We start from the raw sequence: 24,435 nt of genomic DNA on the forward strand, positions 1-24,435 counted from the left end.
TGTGACAGGTGAGCTCAAAAGAAAATTAATCTTTTACCTCAAGAAGCTCTGTCCACCAGATCTTAGAGCTGCCTCATAGTAATTAATGGCCTGAATATAAAATTAAGAATTTTCTCAAAATTATTATAATACTACAATATAATATTTCAATAACAATTATCTTAATATAGCACACGATTCACAACTAACTTCTTATAATTTATATAAATGAACATCAGATATTACAACATTTTCTATTGCCAAACTTTTGAAGTACAAAGAGAAATTCTGAATTCTGCAAAATTTTTGTCAGACGCTAGCCACATGTAGGACTTCTTAAGTTTCTTTTTCAATATCGAAATATGGCAAAAGCTGATAACTTTTGAAAATTGTTAACAAAGTATCAACAATACTTAAAACTTAGAAAACTGGAAGCAACAGATTCTACCCCTGCGACCAGTGCAGACCAAGATCAGTTTGCACATCCATGCCATCTTATCATGGTTTACACTGTCACGTTTCGGTCTGTACGTATTTCTTTGTTTGTCCATTTAAGATATTTAGTCAAATTAGTGTGGCAAGGGTTAATGCTATATGTAATTCTCATACCTTGCCATAGTTGTGTGTTTTCACTAGAGCTTGACCAATTTTACTGGCTAATGTTCCGTCTTTAGGATTTTTCTTCAATGCAGATTCATACACCTCAATGGCTTTCTCCGGCTGTAATTTATATATCAGATATTGATAAACAAACCTTGACATGCATCAAACAATTATACATAGGTAAGTCTTTGTAACAAAGAACATAGATCTTTGTCAATAATCCTTCCCCTGATAAATGTGTGTATTATACTTGCTCTACTTAGAATTTGGAACTGTTTAATATCACAATTTCAACAAAATATAACTGAAAATTAAAAGTTAAAATTTGATATTCTGATTGCACTAAGGATGTGCACAGTGACCTGCCATTATATTGGTGCAGATTGGTGGTAAAGGTTCATGAGCACTCAAAAATTACTTCAACAATAGAATACATGTTTTGACAATCAGTTTACAGTGTACATTGCTTGGTAGGAAGCATGATAACCCATGTATCACTATAAAGAATTTTATAGCCATTATTTCTTGAAATGGTTATTAGAATGGCATCATCATACTGCAAAGGTAAAACAAATGTCTGTCTCTATGACAGTGTATGAAATTCAAACCCTTATACAATGTTTAAAGCGTTTTACAAACCATAGTAACTAAACCTTATTCTACCATATTGTTTTACCATATACATACCTCCTGAATACTCATGTAAGCATCTCCTAGCAACAGACAGGTATGAGGACTTGGATTTTTATCCACCAGCTCTCTATAACAACTAGCATACAACTTCTTATCTTTCCTATGGTGTAGATAGATATCGGCCATTTTCTCCCGAGCCTGTACGAAGTATGGCTGATTAGGTCCAATGTTACGTAACATAGTTATAGCACTCTCGATGTCACCGCGGGAGATGGAGAGGTCAGCGTTAGATATGGTGATTCTCACTTCCTCCGGCGTACCATGGAAGTCATTGATGGCGTCTTGCATAATCTTAGCTGCTTCATGCTATAGTAAAATACAAAAAATATAAAAGATATTCTGTAAAAGAAAGTCTTCCAGTAAACTAAAATAATCTTTTAAGAAGTCATCCGATTTTCTACAAATGAATCAAAGCGTCGAGATGCTTTAGGAAAGAGTTTTACTAAGATAAATCAATGGTTAAAAAAATCAACATTTCAAATTTATCTTCAAGAAAGATCAGGTGGATAATTTTTTTTTTTTAAACATTATGTGTTTCTTACTTTGACATCACTTGAAAAGCAAAGCCACATGTATTTGCACTTTATTTTATATGCTACAATTTCTAGAAAGTTGCATTAGTTATTTACAAGTGGCTCTCTTAAGGCTCTATGGAGCTATATCACTAAGTAAAGGTTGCAATGTTCTTAATTTCACATTAAGAGTGGACGAAATGTGTTCAAAAATCAGAAAGGAAATTTGTCATACCTGGTTACCTAGCAACCTGTGAGCTTCAGCTAATTCTAGATAGACAGAAACCCTGTCATTAACACCGATAGTGGTCTTTGCTGGACGTCTAGAAGCTGCAGAACCAGGTTTGTTACCTAAAAAGGTAAAGTACATGTATGGTTATATCATACAAAAGTTGCAGGCAAATCTTCACAAAAGACAGTGTATGCAGCAGCGGTTATTATCGACATAAAAAGGTTACAGGTCAAGGTCCCTAAGAATGAATGATACAGGACTACTGCATGTGTCCTAATGTGTGTTATCACAATGCATTACATTGAATATTGAACTTTAAGATATTTCAGTATCAGAGACTATCTTTGAGCCAGCAATCAAATAACTTCGATTCACAGTAGGTTTTTCCCTCATTTTTTGTTTTAACCAAAGAACCAATGTTAATATCACAGAAATTCAACTTCAAATTAGACTAACATATATCACATAATTTTGCAAAGTGAAAATTAAGTAGTGTTATAATTACCTTTGATACCAGGAAGTGACATGGCCATCTGTAGTGTGCGGACAGCCTCCTCATTGTCTCCTTGTTTCTTCTGGATCCTGGCTTTGATCAGGTGATATAGGGGATGGTCCCTAACCTACAACAGAATATATGGGTACCAGGTAAGTCATATATACATGTATTGCAGTATAGAAATTCAAAGGCTGGATCCTGGTTTACAAAATAAGTAGCAATGTATGACTTTAAAAATTGAATCCCGATTTAATCATGTGATACCTAAGATGGTTCCTAACCTGGATACCACATAATAAAGTATAAAAAAGTATACAAAGCCTGGATCCTGGCTCATTTTCGGTTATTAAGATAATGTTATTATCACATTTAATTATACATAATATGCCCTTAATATATTAAACATATTATAAACAAAACCTCAAGCTTATGAGTTTAACATAAAAAATACAGTAAACTCCGCTTATAACGAACTCATTGGGACATTCAAAATCTGTTCCTTATATCTGGAGTTCCTTAAAAGCATATAGCGAATTAGTTCCTTGTATCAGGAATTTTTAAAGCGAACATATTTACATATAACAAACAGATTGTTTACCATTGTCCGCCATTTTGAAGCGCATTTGATTAAGAAACAAGAGGGCCATGATGGCCCTGAGGTCGCTCACCTGTATATAGGCCCCTGGAGCAGGGCCAGTTTAAACCCTCAGGGCTTTTATTTGAACAAACTTGGAAGACACCCATTAGAAGATGTTTTTTGATGTTAAGTATTTACTACACACATATAATGAAAAACAATGACCTCTGCCCTCCCCCCACACCTCCCTCCCCCCCCCGGCAGGGCCAATTTTTACCCAGGGGCTTTTATTTGAACAAAACTTGGTAGACACCCATAAGAAGATGTTTCATGCTAAACATCTAAGCTCTAGCTCATTGGGTTTTTTAAAAGAAGATTTTTTTAAGTTTTTACTATACACATATAGTTAAAAACAATAACACCCCTGGGGCATGGCCAGTTTTGATCCCAGGGATTTTATTTGAACAAACTTTGAAGTAACTTACCAGAAGATGTTTCATGCTTAATATCTAAACTCTAGCTATTTGGGTTTTTTCAAAGAAGATATCTAAGTTTTTGCTATACACATATAAGGAAAATCAATGACCCCCGGGACGGGGCCAATTTTGACCCCAGGGCTTTTATTTAAACAAACTTGGTAGACACCCAGTAGAATATGTTTCATGCTTAATATCTTAGCTCTAGCTCTTTGGGTTCTTTAAAAGAAGATTTTTTAAGTTTTTACTATATGCATATATGGGCGGGGCCAATTTTGACCCCAGGGCTTTTATTTGAACAAACTTGGTAGACACTCACTAGAAGATGTTTCATGTCAAATATCTAAGCTCTAGCTCTTTCGGTTTTTTTAAAAGAAGATATTTAAAGTTTTTTCTTTCGGTTGCCATGGCAACCAGAGTTCTGCATGGAATTAAATTCTTTGAACAATTTTTAAAGGTGACCACCAAAGGAACATTCCTGTGAAGTTTGGATGAAATTGGCTTAGTGGTTTATGAGGAGATGTCATTTAAAGCAAAAGTTTACGGACGACGGACGAAAAGCGATCAAAAAAGCTCACCCTGTCACTTTGTGACAGGTGAGCTAAAAACTAGTCATTTATTCTTTTATAGACACAATACCCGAGAGCGTACTTTTTGGAATTTGAAATTCCTTTGCTATTTCAGTTTTAATTTTACTTTCTTTTTCAATTTCTCATGAAATATCATAATTTGTTTCTAAATTCGTTTTCTTTCCATGATTAAGAATAAACAAGAGTTTTCATTTTTCCTTCCTTTTAAATTAAATATCTTCTATTATATTTTAAGGGTGACGCATTTGTAAGACATGGGAATTAGCTGATCATCCTATATAAATATAATTTTACAGATGTAGGTTGATTAATACTTAAGTTATTAATAATGACCTTAACCTTTGACCTTGTGACCCCAAAATCAATAGGGGTCTTCTACCTTATATGGACAATCATCCTCAGAAGTTTGAATATTGTGGGCGAAATGGAACTTAAGATATGCTCCGGAAACTGTTTTCAATTTTAAGGTTATAGTGACTTAGACTTTGTAACCCCAAAATCAATAGGGGTCTTCTACCCAATATGGCCAATCATCCTATGAAGTTTGAATAAAGTGGGCCAAATAGAACTTATGTTATGCTACAGAAACTGTTTTCAGTATTAAGGTAATTGTGACATTGACCTTTGACCTTGTGACCCCAAAATCAATAGGGGTCTTTTGCCCAATATGGAAAATCATCCAATGAAGTTTGAATATTGTGGGCCAAATGGAACTAAAGTTATGCTTCTGAAACTGTTTTCAGTATTAAGGTAATAGTGACCTTGACCTTTGACCATGTGACCCCAAAATCAATAGGGGTCTTCTACCCAATATGGACAATCATCCTATGAAGTTTGAATATTGTGGGCCAAATGGAACTTAAGTTATGCTCCGGAAACTGTTTTCAGTATCAAGGTAATAGTGACCTTGACCTTTGACCTTGTGACCCCAAAATCAAAAAGGGTCTTCTACCCAATATGGACAATCACCCTATGACGTTTGAATATTGTGGGTCAAAAGGAACTTAAGTTATGCTTAATTTAATTATGTGAAAATGCGGTATATATATTCGGATAGCCGATATTTTGGAATTCGCTATAAAGGTGTAATTTTCTGTACTTTTAACTGAATTGGGACTAAGAAATGAGTTCCTTATAAGCGATAATTCCTTATAACAGTGTTCGCTATAACTGTATATTTTTTATATTAAATAAAGAAGGGCAAAATTCGGGCCAAAATAAATTGTTACTTATAACCGGAAGTTTGCTATAACCTTGTTCGCTAATTATGTGAAGTTTACTGTATGTACAATATAAACAGAAACTAGATTTTACCTCAAAATTGTGACTGAGGCCAACTTCGAGAGATTGGTTGGCTAATTTAAAGTTATTTTGTTGTAGATGTATCTGTGCCATCAGTATATGACCATCAGAGTAGGTTGGTTCTACATCAATACAGTGTTGCAATGTAGACTGGGCTGCATCTACATCTCCTACAAACATAAAATAAACCATCAGTTACATGCTTCTTGGTTTTAATTTGTTCTGGTTGAGTTTTCAGTACAACATCATTGTAAAGGTAATTTGGCATCTTTCCAGCTTTACTATTGGTGGAAGACCTCAGGTGCCCCTTAAGTCACATATAATTCAATGATTTGGATGTAAAATCTGCAAATTTCTCATTGCAAAGGCTCAAATGTATATAGCCAATAAATTTATTCAACCGTTTTTATTACAATTGTTTATATCAATATTGGCTTATAATTTGTTTGAACAATTTGTCATGACAATAACTCAGAATAATATTTGCTATGAATTTATTTGAACAATTTTTCTAGTAAAAGAGCTCAAATTCAAGTTTGTTTGTACATTTTTTCATTTTACAATAGCTAAAATTAATATCATTTTATCACAACCTGATAAATCTTGCCTCAAGGTTATAAAATCTTTATGGGTTGGTTTGTGTACATTCCCTGCCAGTTTCTGACCAATTAAATGATCTCAGTATGAACTGAGTGAATTTTTTAACCTCAGACCCTGGATAGCCCAGCAACTTATTCTGTTGTTATTTTTTTACCTACCAGAGAGATATTTCACTTTGCCCATGAGATACAAAGCTTCTAGAAGACCGGGTACAGCTCTAGTAAGGGGATCCAGCACCTGGTTACACTTCTTTAACACTGGATTCACAACTTGGCCCGGCCCTACAGGCTGTAATATATACAAATATCACATTTCAGACTGTGAGAACAATCTGACTCATGATATAAATTCATGGACCTACTAAATATTTATTTTGCACATTCTTGGTCAAATTTTTACAAATTCAGATGTAATTTCTGTACAAATACATATTTTGCATCTAAAACAATATAGATATGTAACATTTTTCATCAGAAAATCAAGAGACAGACACATGACTTTAATTTCAAGTATTTTCTGCTCAATAATTAATACTAACAGTACAAAATACAATTTCCTTTTAACTTTATATACAGCTTACAGTACATTACATCAAGACACAATTTTCCCAAATCTACCTGTGTATGTGCTAGTGCTAAATTAGTGACAATAAGACAGCATAAATAGATGGACTGAGCTGGCCCTGTCAACACTGGTGGCTTTGACCTACCATTATAACTAACAGAATATAAATCATATAGTAAAAGTGGCTAGATGGTCTTGTGGTGAACATGTCGGACATTGAATATAAGTATTGTTTGGATCCTGTCAAGGGCAAGCTGTCATTTCTTTGAACAAGAAACATTACACTCTGCTCAGGGCTGGATAGTCCCAGAAAAGGATTTGCAAGTATGTCTATAAGCTTGTATCTTCATACACAATCAAACAAAAAACATATTTCTATATATAAACTAACATGATGTAAAGCAATGGTTGTTTGAACATTTTTGCATTAATTTAACTTATTTTCTACCCGTTGACTCAGTGCAACACTCCACTGTGCAATAAAGCATTTGGGGCCTTTTTAGAAATAAAAGAAAGTGGGTCTTTAATTGATAAATCTCCTTTAAGATTTTTTTTTTTGCTGAATCTAAAATCCTACAAATTCACACAATCTAAAAGTGCATTATACAATACCTTGCCACCATTTGATAATGGCTGATGAAATAAAATAATTATTTTTTATAGTAAAATACACATAATCATTCAAATTTCTAAACAAAATAGTGCTTGTATCTGAATTGATTTAACATTGCAACTAAAATTAGATCAGGTACTATTTTTAAATACACTTAAGTATATAAACATATAATGTATTACTTTTTCATAGGCTTGTTTATTAAAGAAAGTGCATTGGCTGCAGAATTCATGAAAAACTAAGATTTTATATTTAAATGTAATTTTTAATTTTCCATGAAAATAAGCATGAATCTGGAGGCATGCTGCTTTAAAAAATGCTTGTTTCCTCAACACAACATAATTATGCATTTCCATGCAAGAATGAGATTAAAGTTGAAATTAATTCTGAACTGAAAACATTGTATATTAGATTCAAATTAATAATAAATGAAACAGAAAGTAAAAAACATTTTTTACAACTTTTTTTACAATATTTCATCCATCAGCAAGTTTAGTCTTTCAATGCAAAAATTATATAATGGAAGTGTATTGCTTTGAACTTGGTGATTATTCCTTACATTGATTTAACCAACTTCCATATTTGGAACTGTCAATTATCAATTTTTGGGGAAAGTCACCCAACAGTGGTTAACACTTTGGACAACAAGACAAGTAATCAAAGGATTGCTGACTGTGTGGGTTCAAACCCCGTCAGGGGCAAGCTGTTGTTTCCATAAGCAGGTACTTTTACACTTATTGCTTAATACTGGTTGGTCCCAGGAATGAATTTCTATAGTATTTCAATAAGCTGATAGCTTCCAATACAACTGAACTAAAATATATATGAATATAAACTAAAGCCTGGCAAGACTGCAAAGTACTTCCTAAATACAGGCTGGCTCTATACTATCTATTCACTTTTGGTTCTGAGTTTTATTATCAAGAAACTAATTATACCACACAGTTAAAAGATGTAATTTGCATTATTTGTATACGCTACTGATGGATGTAATTTATCAAAACACACTGACCAAACAATAAATTAACAAAATAACAAGTTGAAATCATGCAATGTTTAATGTAACATGCTGAAATATTGAGTTAAAATGTTCCACAACATGTTCAATAAGATATTAGCATGTTCCAAACATGCCAAAAAAACATGTTTTAGACAACAACTACAACTTACATACATCGGCTCTGGCTGGAAAATGTAACAGTTTACTTCATAAAGATTAACAAAACAATTCTAGGAAATATTCGGGTTAAATGTCACAAATCATTAAGCTCAAATAGCGACTTTCCAGCTTTACTGGTACAGATAAACCTGTGTGGATTATTTCAGACATTAGCACCTTAAGCAGGAGTACTGCCTACTAATCAGATGCTTTTTTTTATATGTAACAACAAGAAATATGACCATTTATGCCCTCACATTTCTCTGTTTTGTTTACAGACAAACATCATAATGGGCAAATCTCTACTTATAAGTAGTAGGACATACAAATCAAATAATTCAAAATTGCAAAATGCTTACTAGTTTAAGATCAATACTTCACTTATTATCTATAACTGGAAAGCTCTTTTTCGCAATAAAGTACATGTAAACTGTTTTAAAGGACATACATACCGTTTGTGGGGCAAACAGAAGGTAATCTTTAATGATCTGGAGACAGAAATCTGGGTTGAGTATCATATAGTACTGTATACCTAGAGGGTATCCCTGAAATTATAACATATCATAAAGTACTGTATACCTAGAGGATATCCCTGAAATTATAACATATCATATAGAACTGTATACCTAGAGGATATCCCTGAAATTATAACATATCATATAGTACTGTATACCTTGAGGATATCCCTGAAATTAAAACATATCATAAAGTACTGTATACCTAGAGGATATCCCTGAAATTATAACATATCATATAGTACTGTATACCTAGAGGATATCCCTGAAATTATAACATATCATATAGTACTGTATACCTAGAGGATATCCCTGAAATTATAACATATCATATAGTACTGTATACCTAGAGGATATCCCTGAAATTATAACATATCATATAGTACTGTATACCTAGAGGATATCCCTGAAATTAAAATATATCATATAGTACTGTATACATAGATGGTATCCCTGAAATTAAAACATATCATATAGTACTGTATACCTAGAGGGTATCCTAGACTGTATACATAGATGGTATCCCTGAAATTAAAACATATTATATAGTACTGTATACCTAGAGGGTATCCCTGAAATTATAACATATCATAAAGTACTGTATACCTAGAGGATATCCCTGAAATTAAAACATATCATATAGTACTGTTTACCTAGAGGATATCCCTGAAATTATAACATATCATAAAGTACTGTATACCTAGAGGATATCCCTGAAATTAAAACATATCATATAGTACTGTATACCTAGAGGATATCCCTGAAATTAAAATATATCATATAGTACTGTATACATAGATGGTATCCCTGAAATTATAACATATCATATAGTACTGTATACCTAGAGGATATCCCTGAAATTATAACATATCATATAGTACTGTATACCTAGAGGGTATCCCTGAAATTATAACAAATCATAAAGTACTGTATACCTAGAGGATATCCCTGAAATTATAACATATCATATAGTACTGTTTACCTAGAGGATATCCCTGAAATTATAACATATCATAAAGTACTGTTTACCTAGAGGATATCCCTGAAATTATAACAAATCTTGTTTAGGTACAAAGTTTATACTGAAGACATAGCATACTTAAATAGGTCAAAGTAGGATGTTAACAAGCAAATTCGTTGAATTTATATCCCCCGCCGAGTACTGGTTATTATTAACACAACAACTGAAGACATAAGGCTTTATTTATATATTAATCATGGCATAAACTGTAAAATTCTTTGAACTTGAAGCCTTGTACCTTCAAACAAGAAGAGTTTTTAAGTTTTCACTATATACATATAAGGAAAATCTATGACCCCCTGGAGTGGGGCCAATTTTGACCCCAGGGCTAAAAATTGAACAATTTTGGCAGAGGACCTATATGTTATATCATATACCAAATATCAAAGCTCTAGGCCTTGTACTGTCAGACAAGATTTTTTAATTTTGCATTTATGAAACTCCTTTTTCTGGCCCCATGTGACTGATGATTGTGATTGAAAATTACAAAATTTTACTAAGTCAAGGGCAATAACTCTAAAAATACTAAAATATCCAGGCGAAAATACCCAGGTGCACAACTACACAACTGATCAACATTCCTGTAAAGTTTCATGACTCTAGCTAAAATACTTTTTGAGTTACATGCAACACAAGTTGAAAATTACAAAATTTTACTGAGTCAAGGGCATTTACTCTAAAAATACTAAAAATATCCAGACGAAAATACCCAGGTGCACAACTGCACATGCTGATCAACATTCCCATAAAGTTTCGTTTAATTCCAGCCATTAGTTGCAGAGAACTACTCCGGAAACGAAATTCGGACAAAATTTTACTGAGTCAAGGGCAATAACTCTAAAAATACTAAAAATATCCTGATGAAAATACACAGGTGCACAACTACACATACTGATCAACATTCCTGTAAAGTTTCATGACTCTATGTCAAATACTTTTTGAGTTACATGCGACACAAGTTGAAAATTACAAAATTTTACTAAGTCAAGGGCAATAACTCTAAAAATACTAAAAATATCCAGACGAAAATACCCAGGTGCACAACTACACATACTGATCAACATTCCTGTAAAGTTTCATGACTATAAGTCAAATACTTTTTGAGTTACATGCGACACAAGTTGAAATTTACAAAATTTTACTAAGTCAAGGGCAATAACTCTAAAAATACTAAAAATATCCAGACGAAAATACCCAGGTGCACAACTTCACATGCTAATCAACATTCCCATAAAGTTTCGTTGAATTCCAGCCATTAGTTGCAGAGAACTACTCCGGAAACGAAATTCGGACAAAATTTTACTGAGTCAAGGGCAATAACTCTAAAAATACTAAAAATATCCAGACGAAAATACCCAGGTGCACAACTTCACATGCTAATCAACATTCCCATAAAGTTTCGTTGAATTCCAGCCATTAGTTGCAGAGAACTACTCGGGAAACGAAATTCAGACAAAATTTTACTGAGTCAAGGGCAATAACTCTAAAAATACTAAAAATATCCAGACGAAAATACCCAGGTGCACAACTTCACATGCTGATCAACATTCCCATAAAGTTTCGTTGAATTCCAGCCATTAGTTGCAGAGAACTACTCCGGAAACGAAATTCGGACGGACGGATGGACGGACGGACAGACGGACGGACGGACAGACGGAAGGACGGACGGACAACGCCAAAACTATATCCCCCTCCCGATTCCATCGGCGGGGGATAAAAACAGTTTGTTCAAGTTGAATGTAGTTTTTTACATCTGTAAATACATGAATGATAAGAAACAGAAATGGAAAAAGAATCACAGATATTTTTTCAAATCAGAAGTATTGTGTCCATGATTGAAACAAACAATTCTGAAGTCCTTTCATTATATGCAATGACCTTTACTCACAAAATGACTTCAAGACAAGAAAAAAATAATGAATTTTAAGATAAACAAAAGATCTTACATGCACATCATAATACTAGGTACATATATAAGAGAAACAAATGGTTTGTAAATTCTTTAAATACTATTTAAAGCATCACATTAATTTGCCATGTTGCATACATTTTCTCTCACATTCTTAAATGTCTTCAAGACTGATATCAACAATAATGTTAGACCTTGTATCATTGGTTATAACCAATTTATAAAATAAAATCCTACCTTAAGAGATTTGAAGTGTGTTTCTATTGCCTTGTTAAGTTCATCCAGGCATTTTTCTGGTCCTTTATTCCTCTTCATTGACAATACAGCACTCAAATACAGTAAATCCTGATACGATAATAAGATATCAGTTATATGACTGTTCTCATGATTACGTTTGCATTCATAAATATATGTATACATGTCAATATTTTATCTGGTAATTTCATTCATGGCAATTAACAAGCCTATTTAATAGATCTTAATAATTCAGTCTTCCAGCAGAATCTGGAAATTTCCAAAATTTGAATTTAATTGAATCAGACTTAACCACATTATGATCATGTTGACTTTTTCATTGTTTCTTAGTTACACCAGTACAGCATGCTTTCTCATAAATTCTGGTGGATTAAGGTATTAGATGTATAATTGATTGATTTGAGCCCATGCCCTATCAAAACTCTTGTCTCCTCACTGAAAATGAATACTCTTCAGAAAGGAGATACTGCATTAGGCATCTAATACCTTAAAGTAGCACCAGCAATTCATAACTGGTAGAAATCATCCACAAAGTATCTATGCAGTATTTCAAGAATGAAAGAAATGTTCTTCTCTAACCTGGCTGGATAACTTCTTTTTATGACTCACTACAATTACAGCTAGAGTATGCAAAACAATTAATTAATGGGACTTTTTACAAACAGTAGCAAGCGCCAACCTCTTCTAAGTCAAAAATATTAAGAGGTCAACAAAGCATTTGATCACTGAAACATCTTTAATATAAAAGTATAAATACATTGTTAAATATCAAGAGAACTATTTAAGTATTCAAAACTGCAATGATATAACAGTTGTAGTAAGTGAACTTACAGCAGATGTTCCAATACTTTGTTGTATTTCTCCCAGGAATTCTAACTGTTGTGCAGCATCTTCTAGCTGATCCTCCATTAACTGACAACGAATTATACCTGTAACATACAATGCGATCCTTTGTACGATCATATTAATGTCATTTTATATATTTTTCGCCCCTGTTTACAAAAGTTCAACAGTATTTATAAGAGGAGTGTTGGTCTAGTTGTTAAGAAGTCTGCCTCTCAACACAGGGATCATGGGTTCGAGCCCTACTTGGGTGACGACTATGTTTCTTCATATGACAACAGTACTGGTTTTTCCAGAAAGTGGACTTGAAAGATATGAATACAGTGAAAGCTGAGAAAACCGGACAAAACACTCAGTCCAAAAGCCATCCAGTTTTCTCAACTTTCACTGTATAAGTTACAAGAACATGAGGTTCATTCATTTCTAAGATTCACATTTAGTCCAAGGTCAGCATCAAATATATATAAAGTGGTTGATTTCACATCAGAAGTGCATAAAAACTCTCCTTTCAATAACAGTTATGTTTAGTTTCCAACTAACATCTCCAAACATATGAACTCTTTTTCCATTATGTCAATATCTATGAAATGAAATAATCTAGTTTTGTTCAGACACATACACTGTGGGAAAAAAATAAAACCTCTTCAAATGAGGAGGTATACCTGTAAGGGCTGACACGCTGGTTTCATCAATTTTCATGGCATTCTTGTAACATCTCATGGCATCTTTAACTTTCCCCTGTAACAAGAGTTGGAATCCCAGCTCTGTGATATAGTCCGAGTTACCACTACTAAGACTTACTGCTCGCTCCATCAGTGTGTATGTTTGTTGTAACACCAGGGAGTTCCTGCCACACTGAAATATCAATGTTTATAGTGGTAAAACAGCCCGTAATATCAGTTACCCATAATCTACTGGAATGGCATAAGTACAGAGCCAGTCTGACCAGAAAATTACTTTTTATGTACCTTAGGTCAAATTTTGTGTTGAAAACCATAACCTGACAAAGGTTATATATAAACCAAAATCTGGTATTTTTATAAATATACAATATAATAACCAACCAGGTGTTTTTGATGTGTTGTTCCCCTGTTATAACCTTATAATTTATAGTTCAGACTTTAATGCTGTAAGAGGCTCCATTTTTTGCATCTTGATAGTGAAATCCCTTTTAATGGATTGTTCCAAATTAAAAACTGGACAATACCATTATATAGTGTTGTCCCGATTGTCTCTGAAAATCGATAACTAATCGGATCACCCCAAAATCGGCAACAATCGATAGTCTTTTTTAACAATCGATTCTTTTAATGTTATACCACCGCTGAATTGCCTAGGGCGTAACTTTTTTACACGCGGTCAAATAGAATTTTCCCTACCAAATCTCTTTAATTCCAGAGGATCCTATAGTTTTTTTTGTTTGCCTTATCAAAAAAGAAATACAGAAAAAAACATGGCTAGTGAATAAGTGGGCAATTTGAACAACTTTGTTTCCTGAACATCAAAGCAAATTCATCCTTGCCTGTCACAAAGTAGTATTAGGTATTTGTGTTGTTTGTTTTGAATTCAAAGAGTAAATCTTACTTTAATCAAGGAGACAAGAGCTTATTTATTCTCAAAATATGGTCACTACTGTATAAAAAAATACATACAAGGATTGGTACCTTAAAAGAAAAAGGGCCAAAAAAATGCAAAACTCGATTATACTATCGGAAGACAATCGATTGTGGTGATCCGAATATCGATAGTGATTTTTGAGTCCGATACCCAACACTACCATTATAGAAATTCAGCAGGTTCAGGGTTCAAGAGATAGTACACTACCAGTATTTCCATCTTTTCTATGATACTAAAAGTTATGTTCAAATTTTTCAAATTACAAAACAGCTATAAGAAATCAGTTCTTTACTTTTTTTTCAATTCTAGGAAGATTTTACATAAATATGCTTTTATTTTAAACCATTTATAAACAATTGTTTTACTTTAAAGTTATTTTAGAAATATTCATGAGATTTCATTCTACACATTCTGTCATTAGGCAAGAAAGAAAATCAACTGTATTAACCAAACAATAACATAGTACCTTACCATTCTACAGAACACTTGAGCCATATTGTAATATAAAAATGCATTCTTTGACTCAAATCTGTCCATGGTTGTAATAATGTCTCCTAATTTACTCGCAGCCTGGAAAGATAACAACATGTTTTCATTTTTTGTAAAACAGATTAACAATGTTTAAGTAAAATAAATGCTTAACTACTGAAACTGCACCTCTGTGTCAAAATTCTTATGGTCTTTCGGAGCCGTTAATTATTTTAAGTCTGAGCATTCACTTAGGTTGACCCTTATCAATTCAATAGATACCTTCTATAACATAAATCTAACTTCTGTAGCAATTTTCACTTCACAGCATATTATTTGGAACTTTATCCATCTGGCTTCTAGGTGTTAAACCATGACTTGATTGATTTTATGATTTAATTTTACATCTACTTTCATTGGTAAGATCGAAAAACATGTGCTCTCTAGTGTACATTTTGAAAATGCTGTCTTACGCATATAAGAATTGTCATTCTTAGAAGTAATTTCAGGTCAAGTAAGATATCTGCCAGTATCATCAACATAAATCTTTTTATATTGTGATTTTTCTTTATCAAATATTCACGATGAAAAATCTGTACTTGTAATACATAGTAATATTTTGAAAGTAGGTGTTACCTCTGGGTAGTTTCCTTCTCTACATAGGAGATGAAGAGCTTGATATCTCATAGCCTCTAAACAATGCATATCCACACCTAGTGCTCTATAATATATCATATACAACAGTGAATTATTTCACATACTTACACTAACATCAACAGGCATTGAACAATATTTTCAAGTCACTCGTCCTGCAGGAAGAGTAGCTTTTAAATCCAATGTGCAGGCAACATTTTTCTACTTGTCCTGCATCAAGTTCTCTTAAATTTTACTCTAAATTACAAGCAGACAAGTGAAAATTTCTATCTCTGATCAACTTATCTATGTCATCAACTGGTATATCCATGTATGCTGCCCATGTTTCTATGCTACCAGTTAAGTCAGGTCAGTCGGCACATGTAGCCCTACTAGACTTTATATATTTCACTTCCAATTTCAATATTTCCCTACTAAAATCCCTGAAACCACTTAATACTTTTAAATCTAAAGTTTTCCACTACATATATTCCACAGGCTTTCCACTGTGAGTTAATATTTCAAAACAGTTACATACTTTTTTCATACTTTTTATAGATAGTCTTGTGGCCATATTTCAAATTCAAGTAACAAAACATCACCATAGTGCAGTAACAGTTTAACTCATTATACAATTTAATAGGAATTAACCCTTTATTATACTTAAGATTCATGACAAAAAGCACACCCAATGTACCTAATGCTCCAAGATAAAATCTGGGCAAGTCGATAAAACAAATTTAGGGGCCTAAGGGCTAAGAGACTTATATTTTTACATATAACTAATAAAGAAGCACACACAACAGACATGCACTAAAGTAACAACCTACCTCTGTGATGTTTCTATGGTAGCCTCCCAGTCCTGTAAACATAGTTGAAGTCTCATCTTCTCAACTAGAGCAGGTATAAAGTTAGAATAATGAACTATTATCTGGTTAATACTCTCTAATGCACCACTGTAATTGTGCTTTGCTTCGTAATACTTGGACTTGCCAAACAAACCATCTATATTCCTTCCTCCACTGTCTTTGCTAGAAGAATAAAAACATCAACATTACAAGTATTTCCAACTCAAATTCAAGATTACAAGTATTTTTGAGCTCAAATTCAATATAGCAAACCAGCTCAAATCCAACATGACAAATATCTTTAACTGAAACCCTCCATGAATACTTGCACTTACAAAATCAAAAATTGCTGTATAAAATTGATCATTCAAAGTTGAAATATGTAAGACACTCAATAACAAATCATCAGTATTTTGAAGGTATTGACTTTCCTTACCCTGAGACACAAATGATATTTTGATAGAGATGACATCAGGGATGTCTATGAAAAATGAACTTGTGCTATAAAAATTAATTTCCAATTTTGGCATACAAAAGATAAAACTGTGTGTTGTAAATGGAGTATATCACAGTGTTATTGTTTATTAGTGTGAACTTATTCAGATCTTGAACAATATAATTTTACCAGCACTATTAGAAAATAAATGTAAATACCTTTGAGCATCATCAAAGAATTTGGAAGCTTTCTTCACCTCACGACCGCTCATCAGTTCTATCCATCCTTTCAACACTAAACCCTGTAAGTTAAACATCCATATCAGTTAAAAATTGGGCACTACAAACAGATTGATGTTTAAAGATATTTTTAAGCATGAGGGGTCCTGCCCTTAACTTTGATGACCTTCAAGCTAACATAGGGCTACTGACTGCCACAATGTAGAAGTATCTCCAACTTAAGAACTTACTTAAATTTTGTAAGATATGAAATTTTGAAATGACTAAATTTTCAACTTGCAATCTTTTTCATTTAGATTTTTAAAATAAATACTGACCACTTTACTAATAACGATAAGTAATTTAGCTTTCCATTTAAAAGAAAAAGCCTGTAAATCTAAATTCGGATTTCCTATTAATATTAGTTCAAGTGAAGTTAGGAAAAAGTAAATAATATATTTAAGATTTGTCATGAAATTGCTTTTTACAATGTTTATTTTTACCTCAATATTATCTCCATTCATTTTCAGCATTCTGTCAATATACTCTCTTGCTTTATCATGTTTCCCAGTGAAAAACAAAAACAAACCTGCATAATACAGCCCCTGAAATGTAACCATTTGGTTAACTTAGCATACATTAGCATTTCTTCCAACAAAATAACATCAGATGGTAAATGCATCTTTTTTTTCCTGCATTAACATATGCAGGAGCACAATGACACATTTACAGACTGAGTCAAAATAATATTCAACACATTTGTTAATAAAACAGCCATTCATACTTAATTTATGACTGTTGACAATCACTACAATGTTAATTGCCTTAAATCAGTGCTCATCAATAATAATACAATCTATACAAAAGCATTTTCTTTCTTTAACTCTTTTCTTATAAAACTTTTAGACCTTAAACTGCTGAATTTAAATTTCCCAAAGTCCATTATAATTTTACATAATAATGAGGAATTACATTAAATGTTTAATAAATAATTGATAGGTTATAAAATGATCTTATAACCTTACAATAAACAGTCAGTGAGGCAACAGATGTGGCAATGAAAACAACCAATTTGGTCAAGGATCAAGGAGGACATTTTAACCTACAGGCTGAAAATACAACAGATTTTAACAACATTTCAACCGATGATATAAATTGCCAATCTGTTAATATGGAAAACCTGAAACAGTATCAATATCTTTACATCAATATTAAAATTATGTTAACAATTAATTAGTATTATATATACAAACCATTTCTCCTGATTGTTTTCGTTCCTCTTTCAATTTAGCATCAAGCTCTGTGACAGCTTCTCTATCTGTTAGGAAGTAAACAGTTATCTAGGTATCAACATAGAACTTTTATATCAACTAACAGTAATCAAATCATTCTAATATTCTGATGTGATTCATTTTTTTAAGTAAAAAAAGAATATAAAATTATTAAAATCATGATATAACTTCCTGGAGTACCTTGAGATTCATTTTGTACATCTTTCAATAAAGTTATAACAGCAACACCTTAGTGGTTCAGTTGTCTTCCTCACAACCCAGTACTTGGAGGTTTGAACCATATACTGGGTAACAACCATGTCTCCTCAAATGTAATCAGAATTGGTTTGTTTCAGGAAGTGAATATGATAATGTTTGATATGGTTTCCCCATCAGACTTACATAAGTATGTTTAAACTAATAAAACATTACATTTTTGAAAAAAAAGAATTAAATTGATGGAATTTTTATCAGATGTCATCAATTCAGTAGTGAATTTAACCAGAGCTGTTCGATAAGACAGTATAGTCAACTGTTTTCAACTTCTAAGAGCTTGAAAGTAAAGGAACACGACTGTCACTGTAAAAAGTTAACACAGAGAACAAGTGTGTGAAGTTTAAACCAAAGTGTGAGGGTGATGCTAAAGCTGACAAAGTGGTGTCTCCCTAATTATCCCTATTGTGCTAGTCAGGCTAAAAACTAAATCCACAGCTAAATGTAAAATTATCATGCATGTCTGTTTTCTTTATTAAATCCCAATTTCTAAAGTTGCACACAATCCGCAGTACACTTTTGTCAGTGTGCTTTAATACTAACCTTTCACGCCTGGGCATCTTATATCATCACACAGATTTAAAAATGTAATTTAAAAATTATCATAATTATGAGGTCTTGATAAGTAAACCATCAACTGGCTACCTGATCACTAAGGGTTGTTGTTCTGTTACACTTAAATAATGAACACAAGGAACAATTAAAAAGACTAATTTTAACACCTAGAACTTACCAACAGAATTTCCTTTCTTGTGTGCCAGCATGAGGGCCATAGTTGAACAAAGATTAACATCTCTTTTATCTTTGAGGATTTCTAATTCTCTTATACCTTCCTGAACACGATCTACAAAGAAGCCAAAATAAATATTTAAACTTTTATATAGATTCATTAACCTACACAAAATCTAACTGCAGAGCCTCGTTACCGCTGTCAACAGTTACCCTCGAGCTAGATATTCCGGTCTGTACCAGCAGCCGGTGTAAGATTCTTATATGTTCATCCTTGAGTAAAACATTTTATTCACAGAAATTTATTGAAATCCATGAAATTGTAACTGAATATGTCTAACTTGAATAAAAGAATGAATTAACCATGTACAGGAAGCTGTGTTCCATATTACAGTCCAAGTAAAGCTGATTTTTTCTTTAAAAGACTGCCAGTTTTTACAATGACACTATATATTCATATAGTGGCCACCTTTAGTGTGTAGGATTTTTAAGATAACATATCTACTTTCTGTGAAGTCAATACATGTTTTTTTTATATTTACAGAGAGACTGTGAAGCAATTATCAATATTTTCTACAAAAATGTAATGAATATCAAAATTGAGCATAGTATATTTGTCTAAGACACTGGTTTAAAAAAAACAAAACAGTAATAATTTGAAAATGATATATACATACCTTGCAAGACCATGGCATAGGCTCTGAAAAACTTGAGAACACTGTCATTAGAAAACTTCTTGAGGCCTTCATCAGCAGCAGCTTCCATGTGACAGAAATACTGCTCTCTACAGTAGTAATGAATCTTTGCCTAAATATGATAAAAGTCAAATATAGTTAAAGTCAACAAAAGAATTTACAATTGACATTTTTATTGTTTTAAAGGCTTTTTATTTGAACTAAACGTGGTCTGGCCAGTTTCTGTCATACATATGATAATTATGTATACTAAAATTTACAACTAGGGGCCCAATACTTTAGGTAAAAGTATGAATTTTTAAACTGTATTCAGCTCTGGGAGAGATTTTTTTTAAATATTTGTTTTAAAATAGTGTTTTTACAAAAAAATAATCCTAAATGAAGCTAAATGAACTTTCAAATAAGAAAACAATTTCTTACATCGTTTGTCTAAGAAACTTACTAATTTGATAATGTATTAGAATTAAGACCTTATAAGCCCTGTCAACCCTTCTGTACTGTACTACAGTAAAAAAAAAATTGGGGTTTAAGTTAGTTAAAAATCATTTACTTATTTTTAGTAATGTATTATACACTCAGATGCTAACTAAGTAGTACTATTTTTTTTCCCTTTTGCTTCTTCAGTTCTTGTAATTATGTATTGTATAATACAATTAAACTGTCAATTCCCTTTCTGTTATAGTATTTTACTGCTGTTAAACTATTAGCCCCTACAATATGTTCTGCAGCACAGTACATCTCACCTGTTTTTGTTTTATTTTTAATTGTCACCTCATATTATTTATTTTTCTTAAAATTTACTGCTTTTAGTTAATCCATGCTACAAGCATCAAATGTTTCTTCCTTTAAGATTTGTAATAATAATATGTTAGTAAATATGTTTTATGGTCTTTGTTATTGTAGGTAAACAGCTTAATACTAGCTAATGTTTTTTTTTAATTTTTGTAAATTGACTTAAAATAAAGCTTCTTGTATCTTGTATTCTATAGTTTTAGGCAGTGGCTAGCCATAAGGCTAGCCAAAAGTTCTAGCCGTATGTGAGTCACGTACGGTAAACCAGGACACACTGAATTGTCTACCCATACAGCACTTTTTCAAATTATATGAAAGTGGAAAATGCATACGTTCTTTTATGTCTTTAAGCAAGGATTATAATCAAAAAACAGCTATTCTGTTTGTTTGTTTACTTTTAGAGATAAATCGCCATGTTGGCTACAGTAAAGAAAGTACAAATATCGATCTTTGTCATCTAATCGATCATTATTATAATAATAATCAGGGTTCGACACTAACTGTTTTAACAAGGGATCCCATAGGAATCCCTGAGATTTAATTCAGGGATTCCTCCTAAATGTCAGGGATTCCTCAGATCAAAATAGTAAAATATAAAGGCGAAGAATAACAAGGGAGTGCAGCAATCCGATTTCAAATTCTTTTTTTAAAGACTACATACATGAAATATTGCCTTGTTTCAGATGCAGAAAATGTAGTTTATGAGCCCTTTGGTTTTTTTGTTTGCTTGGATTTTTACGACACATCAACACATAACTGGCCATATATATGAGCCCTTTGGAAATATTGCTGTTTAAAGTTTTAAAAGTGTTTCAAAGTGTTTACTTTACTAGTATATATATAATTGGACTGCTAAGATAAATTAAAACATAATACATTTTTTACATGCACGTAAACAGAATAACATTAAGCTCACCCACTGAACAAGAGTTCGATTTGAAAATAAAACCTGTTTTCTCCCTGGGGTTGATAATTGTGAACCAGTTTCTGTAAATGAAGGTATAATGCAAGTGACTGGGCAATGGGACTTAGGGTTTGAACTTTTGAAGTTAAGTAGGAACTGGGGAAACATTTTCCCAGATAGCCTAGGGTTCACTGAAATAGAGCCAACATATCATCTGTAGATCTTTAAAAACTTACAGGTAATGATTAGGCTCCATATTCCAGTATAACTTTTGGAAAATATTTACTTTCATGTCATTTAAAAAGAAATGTTTAGTTATGATCACTTTAAAAAAATAAGTGATTTTCAGCTTACTGTACACTTTTTGTGTTTAAAAGGAAATATCCCATAGATTGTTGTAAATTAAATATTTTGTTAAAATTTTACTAAAAGCTAAAATATCAAGAAAAAATTTTGTTTGCATTACAAGTAGGGTACCTTCAAATGATTTCGTTTTTAAAAGTAAAAAGTTGCTCCAAGTCCATGACAGGAAGTGTAATATCCAAATTTATTGTTCTCAATTTTTACACTGAAATGTCCGATTCTTTTCCTCCATGTGTGTATTGATTTTTTTTAGTTTTGACAGATGCCACTTCAAAGGCACTCACCGCATACAGCAGTCATGTAGTTCAGAACACTGATTGGCCCAAAGAACTGTCAGATGAAATATACGTGATTTGGTGTATGTTTCACCTAAGGATTTTTCTAAATTTTTTTGTCGGTAAATTATGCGTGACCTTGATTGACCTTAGAACACTTCAGTCTTTAGTTAGACAATATTTTTTAGCATTTAAGGCTGCAGAGTTTCAAAAAGGATTTTAAACTGAAAGTATGGATTCTTTTTATTCTATTTATTATTTATACTTTTGCTGTACTACAGGGAGAAAAAAAATACATCAGTAATCTTTTTGTTTTTTTACGAAAATTTACAATGATCACAAATGCCGAATTTTGGCACACAAAAAAAACAACACGTACTTGTTAACTTCGGTAACGCCGATCTGCACATATTTGAAGTACACACCGCTCGTGTAAAAAATTATACGATAATTATATTTCTTTTTTTGAATTTTCACAACTTAATATTATGAAGTCAATGCATGATATCAAATTATTCAAGAATGTTTCTTTAGCCAAAATATTTTCCATTATATATCGCAAATGAGTTGATAGCAGTCACTGCACAAAGGAAATCTGGCGTACATGATTCAAGAGCGTAGATTTTACCGGCGGGACTTTTCTTTTCTTGTGCCAGTCTTTATTAACACTTTTCTTGAATATTTGTGATTCAATGATATTAATTCAGACAATTTCAAAAATTTACACAGCAATTTTTCAGGGATCCCAACGGAATCCCCAGCTAGGAATCACAGAGATTCCTCCTGACTTTTTGGGATCCTCGGAATCCCGGGATCCCGTTAATGTCGAACCCTGATAATCCTTTTTTGTTTCAATAGGTTTAATTCTCAACACCTTTAAAATGAAAAAAAAGCACCGAAAATAGCCGAGCATCATTATCAAAGTAAACATATGTGGACAAATGCGGGTTCTTGGATAAAATATCCGTTTAAAGATACAAAATAATATACACATTTTCAACATTCATATAATTTTGAAAAAATACCGTACGGCTAGACAATACAATGTGCCCTGGCTAGCCGTAAGTGACTCACGTACGGCCAGAACTTTTGGCTAGCTGTAGTCAGGCCCGTACGGCTAGCCACTTCCTTAGTTTTATCCTCTTTTAAACAACCCTTTTGAACTTTCATGCGATTCTGACATGCATACATGTCTATGTTACTGCGAGGGGTTTGACATTAATCTATCTGCCATTAGTGGCAAAGCTCTCGCGGGTACATAGACATGTAATTAATGGAAGATAGATAAGAGTAAGACAACATCCATAGTAAACAAAAGGATCACAATTGAACTTTTTAGATTTTCTTTGTCTTTGGCTTCTTTATTTATAAACAAATAAATGAGTAAATAAACCACTTAAAACTGAAGGTATAAATGAAAATTTGAAACTAATAATTACAAAAAACCCTTCAAACAAGAAACTTGCATACATGTGGGTGGGGTAGACATTGGATGAAGATAAAAGCATAAAATGCTGTCTTATTTAGCCTTATGTTGTAAAAAAGGATCAGAACTATTGCTTCTCATTTTAATATTGAAGAAGCGTTACCAGAATCTCTCCATCTGCGTCTGACATCTTGAAGATCGGTTAATGATTTACTTTTTTAACACCAAAACAATTATATCAAGATTTACACTGGAATTTCTTTAATGCGCATGTCTAACAATAACTTCCGGTAAATCACGAAAGGATTTTTCGAAAATTGAAAATTTAATCTAACTATAGCTTAATGTATTTTATTTTAAGAATAATATTTTGAATATCTAAATATTGTTTGATAAATGATAAAATGTATAGATATCTGGTTAAACTTTACTCTGATAGAATCTTAACGAATTCGGATTTCACCCTCAGGCGCCAATTCCGTCTGTCATTTTACCGGAAGTTACTCCATGACGATTATTTCAACAAAACCATGTTGCAGGGGAATGTC

General features: G+C 32.5%; 1 protein-coding gene across 5 annotated transcripts in view; it reads right to left on the minus strand.

Annotated features, from left to right (window-relative positions):
• LOC132733023 (tetratricopeptide repeat protein 21B-like) overlaps positions 1-24,183 on the minus strand; it is a 41,912-nt gene extending 17,729 nt beyond the window's left edge. For 2 of the 5 annotated variants that reach the window (XM_060719614.1, XM_060719599.1), the window contains exons 1-21: positions 24,051-24,183; positions 20,110-20,239; positions 19,437-19,547; positions 18,413-18,477; positions 17,663-17,764; positions 17,160-17,242; positions 16,488-16,688; positions 15,661-15,745; positions 15,028-15,126; positions 13,602-13,794; positions 12,928-13,025; positions 12,079-12,186; positions 8,849-8,941; positions 7,237-7,257; positions 6,219-6,348; positions 5,473-5,630; positions 2,525-2,639; positions 2,023-2,138; positions 1,270-1,581; positions 589-699; positions 38-90 (exon numbers count right to left, since the gene is read on the minus strand). In XM_060719614.1, coding sequence (XP_060575597.1) covers positions 38-90; positions 589-699; positions 1,270-1,581; positions 2,023-2,138; positions 2,525-2,639; positions 5,473-5,630; positions 6,219-6,348; positions 7,237-7,257; positions 8,849-8,941; positions 12,079-12,186; positions 12,928-13,025; positions 13,602-13,794; positions 15,028-15,126; positions 15,661-15,745; positions 16,488-16,688; positions 17,160-17,242; positions 17,663-17,764; positions 18,413-18,477; positions 19,437-19,547; positions 20,110-20,239; positions 24,051-24,077 — 2,411 coding nt within the window. In that variant the 5' untranslated portion in view covers positions 24,078-24,183. Of the gene's footprint in view, positions 1-37; positions 91-588; positions 700-1,269; positions 1,582-2,022; positions 2,139-2,524; positions 2,640-5,472; positions 5,631-6,218; positions 6,349-7,236; positions 7,258-8,407; positions 8,423-8,848; positions 8,942-12,078; positions 12,187-12,927; positions 13,026-13,601; positions 13,795-15,027; positions 15,127-15,660; positions 15,746-16,487; positions 16,689-17,159; positions 17,243-17,662; positions 17,765-18,412; positions 18,478-19,436; positions 19,548-20,109; positions 20,240-24,050 lie in introns of all 5 variants that reach the window. The other 3 variants (XM_060719629.1, XM_060719622.1, XM_060719606.1) reach the window with 2 other exon arrangements.
• Between the last annotated feature and the right edge of the window lie 252 nt (positions 24,184-24,435).

Source organism: Ruditapes philippinarum, unplaced genomic scaffold (genome assembly GCF_026571515.1).
Source record: "Ruditapes philippinarum isolate M1 unplaced genomic scaffold, ASM2657151v2 ctg2156_1_1_1_1, whole genome shotgun sequence".
Lineage (NCBI taxonomy): Eukaryota > Metazoa > Mollusca > Bivalvia > Venerida > Veneridae > Ruditapes > Ruditapes philippinarum.